The following is a 19,614-nucleotide window of genomic DNA, read 5'->3' on the forward strand; positions in this document are numbered from 1 at the left end:
ACTTTGAGTTCCAAACGAAGTTGTTTTTTTCATTTTACACACTGTATTTGCTCTATTATCTTATTGAGCACTCTTTAATGAAAAAGAAATTAAGGTAAATTAAGGTTAAAACACTAAAAACAAAATACTTCGTTTAGGTAATGACAGTCTAAGCCATCTAAGATAAGAACTTCATACTTTGAGAGACTGTAAAATTAATCTAATTTTTAAAATGAAGATGGTCTTGATATCTACAGTTAGCAAAATTAGACTAGCCTCATAGGTTGCGTAAAAAGAGTGTACACGACGATAAAAACGAGTTAAAAAATATTTTACTGAAAGTTTTTTTTACAATGAACATGATCAACACCATCGTGCTACCTAGGATAAGTGGAACAATTATGTAACAAAAAAAGCTTAAATATAGCACGCCCTAGATGGGACTATTTATATTTGCATAAAACACCTATTTAAGGGGTGGGTAATTGTTACATCTTTTTAATATTTGCTTCGTTGTCATAAGTTGATAAAACAACACATTCTTTTGCGAAATGAAGGAACCTGTTACCATCATTTTTTTTTTATCTAAAAACCAATTTAAGAGTTTTAACTAAAACGGCACTTATCCTTGTTCCAGTCAAGTGAGACATTTTTTTCCCTTCTCCTGTTCCACTAAAACAGTTTCTGTCTTAAATTTATCGCTAAATTACAATAAGTACAACGGCGTGGAACACTAAAAAAATCTTCGAAAGTTTCAAATGAATAATAGATATTAAATAATTTAGCACCTAGTTCTATTTGATAAATAATAGCCCGGTTTGACGTATTTACACAGTCAAAACTTTTAGGCTGACCTCTTCCTTTTTCGCGGTACTTATTATAAAAAAGATGCTTAAAAAACAACCGTGATCACAAATAAAATCAATCAAACTGTTGTCTGAACTTTCGAAAGTGAAGCTTGTTTTTGCACTTTCGCTTTTTTGTTCGTCTGGTTAGTGTCAGTTTTACTTTGATCGGAACTATCCACTGACTCCATTGTGCTAAGTTCTGTGTTGTTGCTTGCTTCAGAGGTTTGACTGTCGGTTCTATCTCTTCCGCATAGATGTTTGCTTTCTGGATTCTCCTTTTCAAATTCAACGCTATCAGATTTATTGCCTACATGGTTTGTACCTTGAAGATTCTTTAACGAATAGTTAGCGTTATGGTTACTTTGTGACTCATTGTCAAACTCATCGGTAGCAGACTTATCAAACGTCTCATTATTCCAATGTGTATCCGACTCAGCATCACAACCGGGAATTTCGGGTGGTTTCTCATCCCACTGTACCTTGACTTCGCAAGATTCAGTATATATAACCATGTCATTTGAAACTGCCGACAACTTTTCGTCTGAGGCTCCTTCGACGTTCATCAAAGATCCTCTCCCTGCTTCCTCTTCCTTCCTTTCCATAGAAGGTTCCTTATTCACAGGTTTGGCTTCGCTTGCTATTTTTCGTTTGTCAACGTCAGATGACGATGAAGATGTATCTGTGCCGTCTTTATCAACAGGTGTGGCGACTAAAAGACTTTTTTGAGGATCTGGTGCATCCAACTCCATCGTCGGTTGACTGACGCTATTTTCAACAGCGTGGTCCAAATCACCATTATGATCGGCAAAGTCTTTATCTTTATCCAAGGTTGCAGCATTGACTGAAGTATCCGTATTAACCAGATTTTCGTCCGAATTACTGTGTTCCTCAACGTTCGTAGATTCTACTGATATGGTCAAAGGATCACATGTTTCAACAGCCGTACCAGTTTCATCAGTTACGACAGATGCCCCGACAGTATCCTGACAAACTTCGTTATTCGGATAGTTTTCAGTTTTAATATTTGATGGCATGTCTTCAGTAGCTGCCATAATACCACCTACTTCGGAAACGTCTTCATTATTAGTGTTGTCGCCATCACACAAATCGGTGTTCGTATTAGTTGTGCTCGTTCTTCTATCAGTAGTTTTCTCCACTTCACAGCCTTGATTTTTAGAAACCTCTGGATCTTGACCAGCCGATGCAGCCTCGTTTACAATAACTTCATCAGCTTTCTTGGCTTCCTCGGAAGCAACTGCAGCTGGTGTATCATTAACTTCTACTTCTTTTATCTTTGCTTCGAGATTTGACGACGTACTACCCACGACCTCCTCTTCCTTAATCTCCACAGATTCATCCTCCGAATTAACGGTGGAACTCTCAGAAGCTACATCTTCTGTCGTAATCGTAACATCTTCGTCTGTTCTTACAGTTTGGTCATCTTTAATATCACTTTCAACGTTGCTAACTACTTGACTATTTTTATCCAAATCTATATTAAGACTTTCATTCACACGTGACCCTGTGTTTATAGAACTTTCATTGACACGTGATTCCGTGTCCACATTAGCACTTTCATCAACACCTGATTCCGTGCTTTTTTCAACGTCCACATCAATTTTAACAGTAGGAATATTTGAATCTAAATTTTCTTTATTACTTTCAGCTACTTCAGCCTCACTCGTTTTGGTTGCACTGTTCGTTGTCTCCTAGAAAAATATGTAAACACCATAATTCTATAAGTCTTTGATCCAGGTGATGTTTACTGGTTCACAACATGAGCTTATTTGTCTCAAGAATATTTCACGCACAAATACGGCCTAAGTACGCAATTTTATATAGATGGGAAAATTCGAAAGTCAATTTAATTAGAAAACGTAGATAAGACTTTGTCGTCATTTTTTTGTTTTAGCGCAGAGCACAAAGGTTACGCTTAGCATACATCAAGGTTATCAGACAGCAGGCAACCTACCTGAGTCGATGGGGTGGCGATTTTCTGATTCGAAACTGTTATAGGGGGAGTTACTTGTTCTTGAAGCGGAATGTTCATATCTGGAGGATATGGATTTTGTTGAGGGAGATCGTTCGCGCATGGTAAGGTCGTTGAAGTAGCTGAAGAATTGTTTGATGCTTTCTCTGTCTTCACTGACTATAAATTAAGGACAAAAACTGTTTGATTGAAGAGTGACAAAAAAAGAAGACGTTACAGCAATATATCAGGATGTAGAGAAAAAGCGAAATAGAATAACCCGAAAACATACGATGTGTACCCACGTCCGAAAAGTCAGTCTACAAGTCAAATATGGTAGTTATAAAGTTACTAGCATGTCTCTGCGTGTCTGGTATATTATGGTTAGTTGCAACTTTTCTAAATTCTAGAGTTGATGGTAAAATTTTAGTATTGAAGAAGAGGGATGTTAGTACTTTAACTACTTTTGATATTCACCATGATAGTTGCGTACGTGCTAGTTTTTTCTCGCATTGGATAAAAACATATGGAAGCAAATTCCTCAAACGTTAATTGATTGTTAAAAAGATTACTGTTTTCAGTTGTAAGTTGTAACTATAGCGTCTGTCTGTTACGTTAATACATCTACGTGTAATGTTTTCTGTCTTTTCGTACAACACGCATGTTTCTTTCTTCGCCAGTTGCCATCAAATTTCGAAATTACAAAATGAAAGAGGTATATGGAATACCAAACACTAACTTTTATAAAGATAATAGGAAAATGGTCAGAAAGAAGCAAAACCTGGCAAAATTTTCTTTTTATTTATGATTTTTACTGCTTAGCTACGAATGATTATCATCTTAATTTTTCATATCGGGTTTATTTTGTTTAGAAAAAGTTGCAATTTGGCCATATTTTAATGTTACTTAAAAATTCTTTTTAACAAAAAGGAGAATAGCTACAATGAAAAATAAAGAGCAACGCTTTTCATTTTCTTGGTTTTGAGGTGTGGAAAACTTAATCAACATAAAATGGTTAACATATTTAATTTTTTTATGTTATAATTATGTCGTATATGGTGTGTTTCGTTTCGAGGACATTTTAAAATTTGGTGATTCAGTGGCAATGTTGACATTTTAAAATTTGGTGATTCAGTGGCAATGTTGACAAAGGTAAAGAAGGCCACCCACATAACATTAGTTTGTACCTCGGATTTCTCGTCGATGTTATCTAGCAGAGGTGTTGTACGATTGCTATTGAGAGCGGTGTTAACTAAACTGTTACCATTAGGCGTGGCTTTATACAAACTGCCATTATCTAATGAAAATTAATTAAAATAAAATAACCACTGAAAAAAATCATAGAAAAAGTAAAAACAGAAAATCTGCCAAAACCAAGAGAAAACACCAGAATAAAAATTAAGAGAAGGCTAAATTAAAACAAAATTAAACCCACAATATGTTAGATAAAATTCAGTGCTGATTATGTGTCCACTGCGCAATATGTGTCCACTGCGCAATTTCACATGAATTGCACCTAACTTAAAAAAGGTACGCAAGCATTGGTTGAGTCGTATTTAAAAATTTAGATGGCGTAAAAGACTGCTCCAAAGATTCATGTTTTACTTGCATCTATAATGATTTTTTTCGTTCATGCATTTTCCACATGCGCAATATGAAACGACCATTTGCAATGGCTATAAACGTGCACTATGCATTGAAAAGCCCAAAAAATCCATGTTTCGTTTTGCAATAGAAACCACACGAAGAAAATTGAGTGTTTTCCAATCTTTTAGGACAGAAACGTTGCCATGGACGATCGATCTGTGTGCTTAAATATAAGCAAAAACCTTGCCGCATATATTACTGAGAAAGGTTACTCAAAACACTAAAACAAAACTAAACACAGTAAAGAGTATGCTTCAACGAACACCTAAAAAAAAATATTTGAGAAAAAGTGTAATTTTAAATAGCAGTAAGTGAATGGCCAGCCAATTTGGTTTTTAATTTCCACGAATTTTCTTGACTGTTATAAAAATTTCCGACTTTCCACGTTCGTAAAATTGCTTTATTGTAAAAATAACACTTTTAAACCACTATTCAATTTTCACTTTAGACCTCCTGACTATTGGACAAAATTTTAAAATTTTGACTTTTCCAAATTCTCCAGGTTTTTTAGCCACCGTGATTATCCTGCCTGCCTGGTGTGCAATAATTTTTATATCGTTTTTATATTGTGTTGCAAGTTTCAACTTCTAAGTATAATCCTAACGAAAGTTATTATAGTTTCCCGATTATAAAGATTTCATAGAGATTTTTAGGAGTAGTGTCGAGTAATAGCCAATACTCACGTGTCTAAGAGGTATGGGACCTAAATATTTAGCATGCAGGTGTCTTATAAATAAATATTAAAACATAGGAAGTATCATAACCATGCAGCCGAGCCAAAACGAGTTATTAAAAATATACCGGAAGAAGGTATATTTGGTATTCGGTATATTTGGTATGAAGAATACAACTTCAGACCGAACAGGGTTAACGGTGCTTTATTTCTGGTTAAGTTTTCTAAATGTACGGCTGCATTTGTCCCGGTTCAATTGTGCGTAGTGAAATCCATTGCGAGAATAAATAGATTCCCTCGTTGTACAGAACAGCCGGGAAAAAAACACACGTTGACTTCACGAAATCGTCAATCCACTCTTCCAAATAAAAGAAAACTGTATCTCACTTTACCGGAAAACAGGAATTCATCAACACAAAAAGACGAATATAAAAAGGAAACATATTTACTAGTTATATCAGATGTCTTAATTTGATCGTAGAACGACGCCGTAGTAGGTATGGACAAGCGACGCTTTTTCACTTCGTGGATGTACATAATCTCATTGCAAGCTTGTTTCCACGCACTGAAGTTGGTGACAGCTTGTTTCACTGCGTATTTCCATTTCAAACATGCAGTGTTGCCTTCGAACTTTAGAGAGTGAAGCGTAGTATTATTGGTGGAGATGATGTTAATAATGTAGTCCGGTTGATTCTCAGTCACGACTGGCTGTGACACTTTCATAACCTAAAGTAAAAAAAAAAAACGTGATGTTCTTCCATGGTATTCATAAGCACAGAATTACAAAACAATGACTTTTTGCTCTGGGGTTTTAATACAGGTAAGTTGATCATATAAAAGATTGATGGAAAAAGACATTAACATTTTAAGAGGATTAACGCTGGATTAATTGCGGCATTATTTTTGCTAAATTACTTTGTAAATTCGCCCATTATTCGTAAAAAAGTAATTTTCGGAACCCAATGCAAAAAAACTAAGAAAAAAATTCCTTAAAAACGGCTCATTTGTGATAATATAAGATGGAAAAATATTTTTTGATATCGGCTCCACAAAAATAAATGCCCAAAAAGGCAAAAAAGAATAAATGCCCTAAAAAGGTGAAGATGTCCAACAGATTATGGAAAGAATAATAAACAAAATTGAAATATTAGATTTCAAGGAAGCAAAAATCAATATCTTCACACGAAAAAGAGCGAACAAATTTGTGAAAATAAATAGAACAAAAACAAAAACACCTTCTTACATTTGTGAATGACATCACATAAGTAGGTTTCGTATTCTTCGAGAGCGCTTTTTCGCTCCAACAGCTGATTGCTGATTGGTAGACTTTACAAAAATACTCCACCCATTGATTATCCACCTAATAAAAGGCAGGACAAAAAATAAATAAACGCGCCCACTATCTCTAAAGTTGCAGCAAAAAAGTATACCTGGACATGACAATAGCCAGAGATAGCTTCTTCAAGCATGCACTTTGGCTGTGCTGCTAACTGACAACATACTTGTCCCCACAGTTCCATTGGATGAATTGGAAACTCGTGAATATCTCCCAATACAGCAACTCCGCTTGCACCCTTACCACCTGAAAATTGGATTGTTGATATCTATGTTATAATACTTCCTGTTTGTCTGTGAACTAATTTAAAAACCAGGGGTTTTTAACTTTTTTTACATCAACAATGCTGCAGATCAAAAATTAAAGATCAAATTACAGTTTTCTGGGTTAAAAAAAAATATTACGTAGTAAAAAGCGTACTTGTATATGTATGAATAAAAACCATTGTTTGCACATCTCACTTATGATGTTGACAATTCTCAAAGGGAAAAAAGTAAAAAAGGCGAAAGAAGTATATATATACCCATTCCAAGATCCATTGATATAATTCCTTTCTTAATGTCGTCAACTGTCAGTTGCGCATGACCAGCCAAGCAAAATTTTGGAGCTTTAAACTGAATGGATTTTTTGGGGGTCCGTAAATTCATTGGTGTTCGGATTGGGGTTCTTATACCATGCACTTCGTGACTCGAAATAACTGTGTAGTACACTTCAAGGTCCATTTTAAAATCTGGTGTTAGCTCTTCACTAAAAAGCAGGTTTTTATAAATTTAAGAGCAAAAGAAAAAAAGTCTTTAAAAGTCTTATATGAATTTTAATTTTCGGCCATCTGTAAAATGCATAAAAATGCTTTGTTTTAAAATACACATACTTACAAGATCAAAGTTTGATCAAAATACATATCAGTATCAGCACTGGTAACTTCATACAGTGGAGTATCTCTCACTTGATCACCACAACGGATTAATGAAAAAGCATAGTAACTTTGGTCTAAATTAAAATAAATTAGAATTTTCCATTTCTACCTGATGGTAGAAATGGAAAATTATAACACATGTTTAAAAATTACACAGTTAGATATGTACACGCTTTTAAGAATATACACTATAAGAATATTCAAGATGAAATAAGACCAAAAGTTAAGAATATCATCTTGAAATTTTGCTTGCATCATATCATTAATGCAAAATGTCTTTTCTCAGGTTTCATTTAAATTATTTCCACACACAAAATCTAGTTCTGTTTGTCAGTTGAATTAGGCTGCTTAAACAACAGCACCCTTTACATTTTTACACCAGTTTGCATTCTTAGATCTTTCAATTTTAACTGTGCTTTTTGCCTGATGTTGAAACGAAAATCCCGTCACTTCAATTGTTTAGATAATGGAGCAAAAAACTGAGAGAGTACATTTAAAAAATCTAAAAAGATTTTTTAAAACAAATCAGGGTTGGCACTCTTTTTATAGAGTCAAAATTGGTACTTTTAATGAGAATTTTAGCCTTTTTTGAGAAGACCACGGTGTTTCCATAAAAAAAATTGAGGAGAATTGGGGACATTTTTATATTTTTTCACAGAAAATCAAAATATTTGAGATTTTTAATGTACTGTCATGAGTACAGAATAGATTGTTGCTGTACCCATGTAGCATTTTATGTATTTTACCATATAGTTTTAGAAAACTAAAATTGAGGAGATTTGAGAACTTTCTGGAGTTGTTAAAACATCTAATTTTAAAGGATTTTTGAAAAGATTTTTCAAAATTGAGGAGAGTTGAAGAGTTTTGAGGAGACGTGGCAGCGCTGAAAACATTCATCAACTATCTGCATTTGATGTTCAAAGAGTAACAACGATTCAAAAATTTTTTTGAAATAAATTACGTTATGCTCAAGTGGATCCTTTGATGGATTCGCATAATGTTAATATATGCTCACAATACCAGGTATTTTTATAAGCAACTGGGTTTCCAAAAGTTGAGGCTGGGGTTTTGGTCAAAACCTAAAGCAATGGACAGTTTTAAAATGAAAGTTACGCAACCATGGCTCAAAGTTAGATAATCTAAACAAACAACCTACAAAATAGTTTTTTAAAAAATTAAAAAACCCTTCTCTAATAATTCTCTACTGAAGCTGGAATTGCTTAAAAAACAACAACATGTAACCAGCCTAAAAACAAAGTACAAGAATCCACTGGTTTTTTACCTCCTGTTTTTCCAGTGAAGTGTACATTATCTCTCCACATAAGAGGAACTCGAATATCTAAATAAAAAGTGTTTTCACCTCCAAAACTCTACTTTCGCAAATGACATATAACGAAATAACAATTTGATCTATCTGTCAAATATAATAAAACGCAAGAACATTGTTGCTTTACCTGAAAGCGCAACTCTTCCAGTGCATACATCTACTAGTGATTCAGAACATGCTGAGCTATAAAAAATATGAAAAGTTATAATTTATTGCACAAAAATTGACAAATGTTACCTATAGAATGATAGGCTATGTTACGATATTTCAAAATGTGAAAGAAAATACTTTTATGACTTGAAAACATCAATTGTTAACTGAGAGCCAGGGGAAAGTAAAAAGAAGATGTCCTTGTAATCATTAAAAAATAGTCTGACAACAATAAATCCTCATGACCTCATCATGCCAGAAATTCTCCTAAAGTTTTAGTAAAATAAAAAAAAATAAACAAAGGTTCTTTAGTAAATAAAATTGCGTAATTATGGGTTTCCACTTTCCAAAATTATTTTCACCAATTTTAATATTAGCTGCAGAAAAGAGTAGATAATAGGATAGTTTCTGCACCTTTATTTTAACAACATGAAAACATAAATAAAAATAAACTAATATTGACTGTAAAAATATCTTCTACATAAAGGCAAAGTCTCCACAGTTTTCCAGATTTGCTCACAAGCAAAACTCCTTGATAAGTACTTCAGGTTGCTGGGCTCGATGTGTTTAAAAAAAATTAAAAAAATCAGTGTACATGCCTTCGCTGACGGTTATACTCTTCTAAAACATGTTGTTTTTTCTGTTTCTGCAGAGCTGACATCAAGCCTAGAATTCTTGCATTGATTGTTAGTAAATTTTTACTTGTTTCCAATGCTTGGTTCAATGTACTGCATGCTGTCATTAGTTTCATTGCACCTTCTCTCATACGAATCTGATCATCAATCTTCTGTTGTAAGTCATCAGCCATGTCTAATTTGGCCATCTAAAATAATATGTACAAGCTTCAATATAGGTATCGGATGCAAATTGGTTTGTTTTTGGTTTGTTGCATGTAAATGAAGGAAAAATTAAGAAAACTGTAGTTTCCAAATTATGTTTTATGAGTCAAAAAAATTAAGCAAATTATAAAGCTAAACTTAAAGGTCAAGAATCCAATAATCAATATAAATAAATATCAGACACCTAAATATCACATGTAATTTACCATGGGCAAGCAAAGTTAAATAAGTAGGATCTAATAAAAGGCTCTTTTAAAAAATGTAAAGACTTGTTAACTAAACTTGTAAGCTTTACAACAAACTATTATTAGTCACCTTGAATTCCCTTTATAACATTAAAAAAGTTAGGAAAACTACAGGTTTATTTTGGTGGTACAAAACCAAAAATTACAAAAAACATGTTAATGCACCTAGACAACAACACGTACTGTCGGACTTTAATTACACTCGACCGTTCACGATGGAGTGTATTAGTTTAGTAGTTTCTTGTTTACTTTTTGACATTCGGTTTAGAACGAATGTTAAATTCACAACGGGTTTTTCTTGTTAACATTTAAAATAATTAGGTCTGACAAAACTTCATCATAATTATACCACAAAGGTTGCTTAAATTTTACAAAAACTTTTTCTGGTTTTAATAATATTAAATTTTTAATAACATTATACAAGTTTCTTTTTTTATATACCCAGTCCTCTAAAAGACTATTATCTTCTAATATACACACATATGATATAATGTACCTTCTCCAGTTAATAGCAAGGCGTTTTAAAGGCTCACCTAACTGGAGTGTTTCATTTATTTCTAAAGTAAAAAACGATTAAAATAGTTCTACTTCCAAGACAAAACTAAAGGGTGGAACAATCTTCATATAAATAATGATTCAAACAACTAAAAAAATAAAACTTTTAGCAAAAAAAATTAATACGTTAAACGATTAAATTAAAATTTTTTAAAAAAATGTTGGGTTTGTACGTTTAGCAATTACACAACATTTACTTAAAACAAAATTTTATTACTGCAAACTTGTTTAAAAGCCATGACTTATTCATTACTGTTTGTTTACTTTTTAAAAAGTATATTTTATTAGATTTATAACAAAAGATATCAACTATGCCGATAGCAAACATCAGAACAGATAAATTCCTAGCGGAAAACGTTATACATTGTTAAACGTTACACGTTGTATATATGCATAACACTAGCATATTCAGGGTTCGATAGGGAAATTCTTTAAGCATATGTTAAAGCATATTGCTCAGCCTTGGTGAATTTTTTTCATGTGTGTTTTTTCTTGTGGTATGGGCATTTTAATTAGACACAGACTTTTCTAATTTCTTGTACACAATAAAAGACCTAATCAACACCGCTATACAGTCTGAACTAGCTTTTTATAATTATAACTTTAGCGATGTTTTATACACATTTCTTACAGTTAGCTTTCATGTCCATGCCTAGCTTTCACTTTACTCCTTTCTCCAGCAGCATTAATATAAAATAAAAAATCCAATTAAAAATTTCATGATTTAATATAAACATTTTCTCCCTTTGAGTTTTGTTCTAAGAAATGATTTCATTTTATTCTCTTTTTACAACATTCACATACATTTTATTCCATTAATATTATCTCCCTTATTTCAATTCTAAAACAAATCTTTTATACCATGCCTACATATCACAAAACTGAAGCAAACTAAACCAAAACTTAAACTTAACTAAACTAACTTAACCAAAATAAAGCAATGTATACATGGTAAAAGTAAATATCAGACATATTGAAAGTTGAAGAGAATTTAAAAAAAAAATCTACAGTCTAAATAGAGATATATTTTCCTTTTTAAAACACGTTTTAAAATATACATTCTGAATGATTTAGCATTTTTTTATGATTAGGTTCAATGAGACTTAGTATATGCATTTTAAGGAATAAGGGCAATTCCTAAGTAATTCGTGTTCATTTAATAAGTTTCAGGGAAGTCACGATCATAAGGGATGCATTGCAATACAATCACTGGTACTATATATAATTATGTAGGCTGAGCCAAATGGAGTGGTAGAGGGGAAGCACAGAAGCAATCGTTAGTTCCAATAAATTTAGAAAACTGATGTATTTTCTTCATGTTAGAAAGAAGGTCCGCTAATGCAGTTAAATGTCTCATTCATGACAAATACACAAAAATGGTCATTTTTTAAAAGGTCCTGTAACAAAGTACTGTAAAATATATTTTATTTTACTAAAACCTCTGCCTTACCAAAATATTATTAAACTCAGGCACAAACATCGTATAATTTTATGATTTTATGACTCTCCACAGTCGGAGAGCATAGAAAAACTTGTTGCTACTTAAATAGTCAAACATACCACATTGTTTTTTTAAAAGAAATAATGATATGTTAGGATATCAAAACGCTGACACAGCATTTTGATATCACATTACTTACATAAGTTCGCACTTCACTTGCGTAATAAGATGAATACGTCCTGTGAACCTTTGACTGAATCTTCTGCTATTGTTTTTTTACAAGTTTTCTATAAGTTAAATCCCTAGTAAAAACCTTTATCTATCGTTGTTGTTTCTCACAGTTATGGCAACAAATAAAACAGTATATCATATCATATTCACTGCATCGATTTCTTCCGATTAAATAAATAAATTTTCTCTTGTGTAGTCAGTTTAACAGCTGCAGGTGAAAAACAAGCTGCAAACATAGTCAATATACTCACGAATTTGTTATTTGGAATTTCAAATGTATAAATACTTTTACTCAAAGGTTGTTAATAAGCTGTTACTCTTAAACTGTACAAAACAAATTCATAAAGGAACACGACTTTTCAAAACTTTCTAGCAGAAGAAAACTTATTACAAAAGCCTTAAAACGGCATTATTCAGACATCGGTTTATTTTTTAAAACATAAAAACATATAATATTTTACAGTACAGATGTTTTTCGACAATAAAAATCATTTAAGGAAAGTGTTGAAAAATATTTTAGTATTACAAAAACAGTTGTATAAAACAAACATATTTTTTATAATTTATCTTCTTTTTACTTTACGCAGATTTTATATTTTATATATTTTTATCTTTGCAATGAGAAAAATACATTATAGTGAACATATAAAAATGGATAAAATTGGACATGCACAACTTTGTTAATTAATGTGGCAGTAACCCTTTCGAAATTCTTTTCACATAATTAGATATATACTAGAAGTTATTCTCAACTATATATCCATATTTTTTCTGTTTTACCACTCTTATTACGATTTATAGGTATAATACTATTATCTTTCACTAAAAATATCCCGTTTGAATAAAAAATTCCTCTTTAAACCTAAATGTCATGAATAATTAATTATTTGGTGGATACAGTCCCAGTGCTCCACGATCGTAAAATTATTCAGTATAAGAAATGACGTAATTATTAAAGAGAAACGTTAATAACAACAAAGAAAACGCATAACATAGAATTCTATGGCGATCTTTATAGTACTGCACTGCACAAGCTTCAACTTCTGATAGCATATTCTTTTTCCTTTAAAAATGTTTTGAGAATCATGCAGATATGATATGGTGTGCAGAGATATTTTTACTTTGAATATTTTTCTTTTAACATCGCTTTATGCAATTGTTTGAAAATATGCATAAGTTTGAAAGAGACTGGTGAAAAATCATGAGGTGGTGAAAAGTTGGGGCTCATAAAATTTGTGAAATTTGAAGAGTAAAATTTCACACTTTTTGTAATAAATAAACACACTGAAATGAACTCCTAGGTTGGATAAGCACCCACCTCCATCGCCAATGAAAAAAATGGGAAATCATAAATTTTATTTTATTTTGATTTATTATTTTTGTGTTAAAAATGTAAGAGCTGGGGTTGTAATTTTTGTAGTGTTGTAGTTTTTATAGATATTATAAAATGTATTTAGAAAATCTTCTTATCGACTACCAAATAGTTAATTTCGTAAACTGTTAAAAATGGCCAGGCTCACCATTACTGTGAGAATATTAATCTTTGTAGCTAATTCTCCTGAAATCTTCTTAAAGCATGTAAATAAAATGACATACCAAATAAACAAATCATAAATATTTTGCATTAATTGATAAATGTTTCATACTTGCACTATACATTAGTTTCTCTTAATCTTTACTAGTAGATTTCTACTTTTGTTTATTATTTAGTTTTTTTCAGTTACGTAATTGACATTGACGTAAAAAAATTCAGTGTGACTTTTTTCAGTAATAATGGGAACCTCTTTTTATTACACAGGGTTTTTTTTTTAAAGGAAAATTGTAGTATAAATTAGGGGAAGGCAACTTAATCTCCACGTACCCATATTCATTATACAACATGCCCAAATATATATATTTACACTGTTTCTTGAAACCATTTATCCTTTGTTGTCTATCAGCAGTCTAATAAAACTGGACGGAGAAGAAACCAATCATTGTGGAGAAGCAGTAAAAAGTATGAGCTGTGTACACGTTAACAAATGACGTAAATGTGTGTCAAAAATTTGATCAATTTTTGTATTTACAATCCCCAATTTGTCAACCCCTATTAGTTTTTCTACTAGTCCAAGCAACAGGATTTCTTCAAAAACCATAAAATAACAAATTATTACAGAAAAGTGAAGTGTAAAGTTTTGACTTGTGGCTTTATCAGTTATTAAAATACTGTTAAAAAATGGCAATTTAAGCTTTATATATGTTTACATTCTGATGTGTTCCATTTTGAGGGTTGAATAAAAAAATTAGGCATTGTACATAACAGGAAATGACATAAATATTAGAAAATATGGAAAATTCAAGTTGGTAGTAATAATTTTTTCTTATTGAAGCTTTTGGTTGTAACTGCGGCATCATCAGGAAATCAGCATATTTTTTTTAAACAAGACAGGCTTATATATTAGTTTACACTAAGTAATAAATAATCTAACCATATATAGTAGGTGACCATGTACAAAATATTCCCAAACTAATAAACAAATAGAGCTAAACTGCAGGTTTTGCTATGTTAATTGTAGTGACAGATGTACAGTTTTTCAGCACTTGTGGTTATTATACATTATAGGTTTACCTTGTCAATGATGATGCCTGGTGCAGCCTTGCACAGTGGGGGTGGTTTCTACCTATAGACCTGATCTTAAAGGTTGCCAGGGAAAATAGTCTCGCTTGCCTGCAAAAGAACTGAACCCAGGTCTTAATTAATAATAGCTGCATAAAAAATCCCAACACCTCACACCACACAAGTTCTTCATATGTACCTTAAGCTTACAGTTACACACCCTCCCACACGTTTTTACATATTGAGTCTTCTTCACCTAAATTTTTTTAATTTTATATCATCAACACGTCTATGATATGAGATACCAATTTAATTTATCACCGTGGTGTAATGCCTCAAGGTATCCCTGACATTTCTTTTGACTCATGTTTTGTCAGGGTTTTCGCCCAGAGGTAGAAACAACGAGTCTGTAGGTAGCCTTATGTTTATGCGCCTGACGCTCAGGGCATCTCAACTGTAATCATCACGTGAATAGAAAATGTGGCCTGACACTTAAGGCATATCAATGAGCCTGGCCCATCCGGGCATCTCAATTCTCTCATACACCTGATGCTCAGGGTATGAATGAAAACACCATAATTAGCATGTGTCTGATACTCAGGACATGTCGATGCGGCTGACGGTCAGGGCATCTCATCTGTCTCATGCGACAGACGCTCAGGGCATGAAGACGCATATCCTGACGGTGAGGATATGCATTTTATATATGTGCATGTGACGAAGCATGAAGGAGGCACCTACATTTCTACCCACTTCCCAAAATTTGTATAAAAAGTCCAACGCATACTGAACATGTTGTATCTACTCATTCCAACAGAAATACATTGTTTCCGTCAATTTTGTGTTATTATTCTGGAACTCAAAGCAATTAATTTATCAATAAGATATAACAGGGATGACACAATGCTCTTATAAAAATTGGACTTCTCCCTATAAACCATCAAACTGTTCTTAGTTTCTTAAAGGAGGTGATGTTACAGTCGGAAGCTTTAACAAAAATAATTATTATCAGCTTTAACTTTTCATATTTTCAATAATATATAGCATTATTAATCTTAAATCTTTATACCAATACTCTACTTCCATCTGCTAATGTATCTGTGACAAAGAGGCAGGCTGTGTCATATTAGGTGCGCGATCGCACGCGCACCTTTGTACGCTCCTAAAATGTGTTAGACGAGTGAAAAATAACTCGCCTAAAATATCAATTCATTTCTTAGGTGCGTGAACAATCACGCTCCTAAATAAAACTGTAGCGAGTAATAATTCTTAGAAATCACATTACGGAAAGAAAAACAAATGCGAGACTGCAAAATTTTTCTTTTAAATAAGGTCACGCGATTTCTAGAATATTAAAGAAGAAAAAGATTTGCGTGTTCGAAAATAAATCGGGAAAACTCATTGCTCACTTTTTGAATGAACAGGTAAAACCCATTGATCATTTTTTTGAATAAAAAGGTAAAAAAATAGAAGCAGAAATAAAGTTCTTTAGAGTACAGAATTGCAAGTAGCGTGGAGAGATGGCAACTGTAAAGGGAAATAGTTTGGCCTTAAAAAGACAGCGCAAACGTTGTTAATTTTGTGTGGTGTAAGATCTGTGCCAAATTTAAAAAGGAGATACAAAATTGTTCTACGATAAAAGGGACAGCAAAAACCGCAATGCAGGCATATATCGAAGGAACAAGTTTTGTGACGAAGTATCAGGTACGCATTATTTTTTTATTGGTATGATTACGTCCGCAAAAAAATTGCCGATGTAACTTTGTTGTGAAATTTAAATGCCACAATCAAAAACGGTCGGTGCTATTATGAAGAACGTAAGGTATAAAGAACGTTAAAGTCGGCTCCTTTCCTTCATGCTGACACTCTTATGCTCGGCTGGTGCATTACACTGAGACTCGAATGAAAAACGGAAGACCATTTGGAACTATGCCACAAGTCAGTCCGAACTTCATCATCACAGAGAATACTGCGAGAAGAGTGCGCAGCCATGCAAGTTAAATATAACCAGAACATGGGAGAGGTTAGGTGTCCTGTAACTTAATACAGCTTTCGGACGAATGTTCTCGTGATGTAATACCAAAGAAAAAACATGTTGAATAAAGTTTAAAAATTTTTTAAAAGGGGATAGAGAAATCAAATATGTTTAGTAATAATAATCGAAAAAATTGTATATCGTATTAAAAAGAAGTCCAGAAGTTCTGTCTCCCACACGACACAGCAGGCAATAAGTCAGCCCTGCCCTCGGTTTTGTGAGAAGAGATGTTCTGCGAAGACTCAAACAATTGAGTCCCCTGTACAGTTTTGCTTCATGTTAAGCTGTGCCAGTGACAGGCATTTTCGAAGCATGCCACTGACGACTTCCGCGATATACAACCTAATGATGCCCTAAACTAATGAATAAATAATTCATTTTTAAACGCGCATGTTTTTCATTCAAATTCCGAACTGTAAGTCATTTTTTTCTTTGATTATTAGTATAGTAAATAATTACTTTATACAGAAGACATTTCAGGTGCGCATTATTGAAGTGACTTAAGGTGTTTTGGTGCGTGATTGAAAACGCTGCTCCATTGTTGCAGGAGCGTGCGGAGGTGCGGGGCGCGATCACGCACCTCAAAAGACCAGGACCGATCAGGCGAGTGATAAAGCACGCACCAAAATGTCTGAAAACATTTTTTAGAAGCGCGACATACCACACGCCTGTGTTTTTTATATGATGCAGCCTGAAGAGGGTGTCTCGTTTGTTAGCCAACAAATTGGCACTGTTTCGATGTTGATACATTAGTTTCTTTGAGGTCAATAACGCAACAGTTATAAGTAAAAAAAATTGTAGCGCACTTAAAACTTTAAGGCCTAATAACTTGAAAAACGTATGGAAATATCTGACACCTCCTTTCACATATGAACTAGGACTGGCACAAAAATTAGGTTATTCAGGATACATTATTCATGACTGATACACAGCATCATTAAAAAATTTTTGAAGCCAAAATCTCTGTGACTGTTTGTCAAAAGCACATGGTCTTATACATCATCAACCAGGTGGCCCCTAATTATCCATCCAGAAGAAGACGTCAGTTAATTCGCCTCAATGTTGTGTGAAATTTACCAATTTTCACTAAAAAACATAATGAATGAGATATTTAAGGATAATTTTTGCATGTTGAACACAGACAAGGGTGTTAGATTTTAATCATTTTGACTATTGTCGCAAAAAGTTAATTGGTTTAATCGATGTGATATGATTAGCATAGTTAACTAAGCTTTCTTCGAGGATACCTGATTCAGTTTCTCTCAAATAAAAGTTTAGGCGTAAACAAATCAGAATTCTGACTTTAGAAATAATGTTTGAGACACAGCGTAATTTTTTCCACCTTAACTATTCTGATTTCCTGGTGGTAAGAAAAAATATGCTGGGTCTCCTGGCTACGATATGATTGGCTAACTTCTATTACTTTCACTCCTCTAAATCTCCCCAACTAATAGATATCCAAAAAGGATTTTGATCATTTCCCATCGATGACAGATAGCTGTCCAAAACACAGCCTAGAATAAACTTGCTTTTTTGCGGCATGATATTTATATTGTCCATAGGATATTTTATGAAAATAACAACAAAATAATTATTTTATTTTCGAACTATCCATTTTCAAAATGGCGGTGTTCGTGGCCAGATATCAAATGTTTTTTCAGCCCTGATAAGTGTCGTTGGTACATGTGGTATTTGTAACTGTTTCCTAAGTTGAAAAAAATGGACCCTAAGAATGGAAATATAATACATGATATTAAGTGAAATTTTCTAACAAATGCTTATTGGTTTCTGTCTTACAGCATAAAACTAGCTAGAGTAACTTAAAATATAACACAACTAGTCAATGAGCCCATGGAAAATCCAGTGAGGCAGAAAAACAATAAAAAAAGTCAGTAAGATAAAATTTAACGTTAACGTTAGTAATGACCCATTGAGTTGCAAAAAATAATTTATAGAAAATAGTTTACCCGTTGCTTCTATTGTGTAGAGCCTGAAACTCTGATCAAAATAATGTATAGGATCATTTGCTTTCGATGAATTGCTAAGGAGATGTAGGGGGTTAATCAGCAAAGACTCATCAATACACAGATTTGTTTGACAGTTACTTCTATTGTGTAGTGCTTGAAATGCCGATCAAGAAAATGTACAGAATCATGTGATTTTAATAATCAGTTGGAGAGATTGAGTTTTAAAGTTTTTGGATGACATCATTAATCAGTTCGTTCCGAAACGAGTGGATTAACCCAGCCCCTAGGAAATTGGTCCCATTTTAGTCCTGGTGGTCCCTAGTTACCCACGTTTTGTCGTTTAGCAATGAGGATAAAATATCTCGCTTATTTTTAAGAGAAAATTTTTAAGAGTGCATGTCACTATTGCCCCTCACAACCACACTAGTTTTCATGTACTTGGTATAGTCGTGGCTGGACTGCTAATAATGGTGTTGTATCAGCTATTGCAGATTGTAACTCTCAAGTTTTACATGTTAAACTGAAATCAAGACATTGCAAGCAATGCAGGCCTGCCAGTAAGAAAATAACACCCGAGCAATAAATCGCTTCCCCAAGGTTACAATAATCTAAATTGGGCGAGCAATCTGAATAAATAGAATAAACGTTTATAAACGCATATTTTATCACAAAGTCTTTTTTATTTATATATTTTATTTTATCTTTTTTTATATATTTTGGTTCTTTTTACTGTAAATAATAAGAAAGAACATTGATTTCCATGTAAGATGAATCGATATTGCTTAGCCGGAAAAACTTTTTTTGAAAATGGGGGAGCAATTATTGGCTTAGCTAGTTTCTTCTTATTTCTCAGAATTTGG

General features: G+C 33.0%; 1 protein-coding gene across 2 annotated transcripts in view; it reads right to left on the reverse strand.

Moving 5' to 3' along the window:
- Positions 1 to 291: 291 nt before the first annotated feature.
- Positions 292 to 19,614, reverse strand: part of LOC130644955 (dentin sialophosphoprotein-like) — a 38,005-nt gene continuing 18,682 nt past the window's right edge. Inside the window, exons 1-12 of one of the 2 annotated variants that reach the window (XM_057450759.1) lie at positions 12,125 to 12,276; positions 9,445 to 9,668; positions 8,823 to 8,878; positions 8,651 to 8,707; positions 7,328 to 7,442; positions 6,976 to 7,199; positions 6,547 to 6,698; positions 6,360 to 6,476; positions 5,566 to 5,842; positions 3,984 to 4,093; positions 2,800 to 2,976; positions 292 to 2,536 (exon numbers count right to left, since the gene is read on the reverse strand). In XM_057450759.1, the coding sequence (XP_057306742.1) occupies positions 905 to 2,536; positions 2,800 to 2,976; positions 3,984 to 4,093; positions 5,566 to 5,842; positions 6,360 to 6,476; positions 6,547 to 6,698; positions 6,976 to 7,199; positions 7,328 to 7,442; positions 8,651 to 8,707; positions 8,823 to 8,878; positions 9,445 to 9,668 (3,141 nt within the window). In that variant the 5' untranslated portion in view covers positions 12,125 to 12,276 and the 3' untranslated portion in view covers positions 292 to 904. Of the gene's footprint in view, positions 2,537 to 2,799; positions 2,977 to 3,983; positions 4,094 to 5,565; positions 5,843 to 6,359; positions 6,477 to 6,546; positions 6,699 to 6,975; positions 7,200 to 7,327; positions 7,443 to 8,650; positions 8,708 to 8,822; positions 8,879 to 9,444; positions 9,669 to 12,124; positions 12,277 to 19,614 lie in introns of those variants that run through there. The other variant, XM_057450758.1, reaches the window with a different exon arrangement.

Source organism: Hydractinia symbiolongicarpus, chromosome 5 (assembly GCF_029227915.1).
Source record: "Hydractinia symbiolongicarpus strain clone_291-10 chromosome 5, HSymV2.1, whole genome shotgun sequence".
NCBI lineage: Eukaryota > Metazoa > Cnidaria > Hydrozoa > Anthoathecata > Hydractiniidae > Hydractinia > Hydractinia symbiolongicarpus.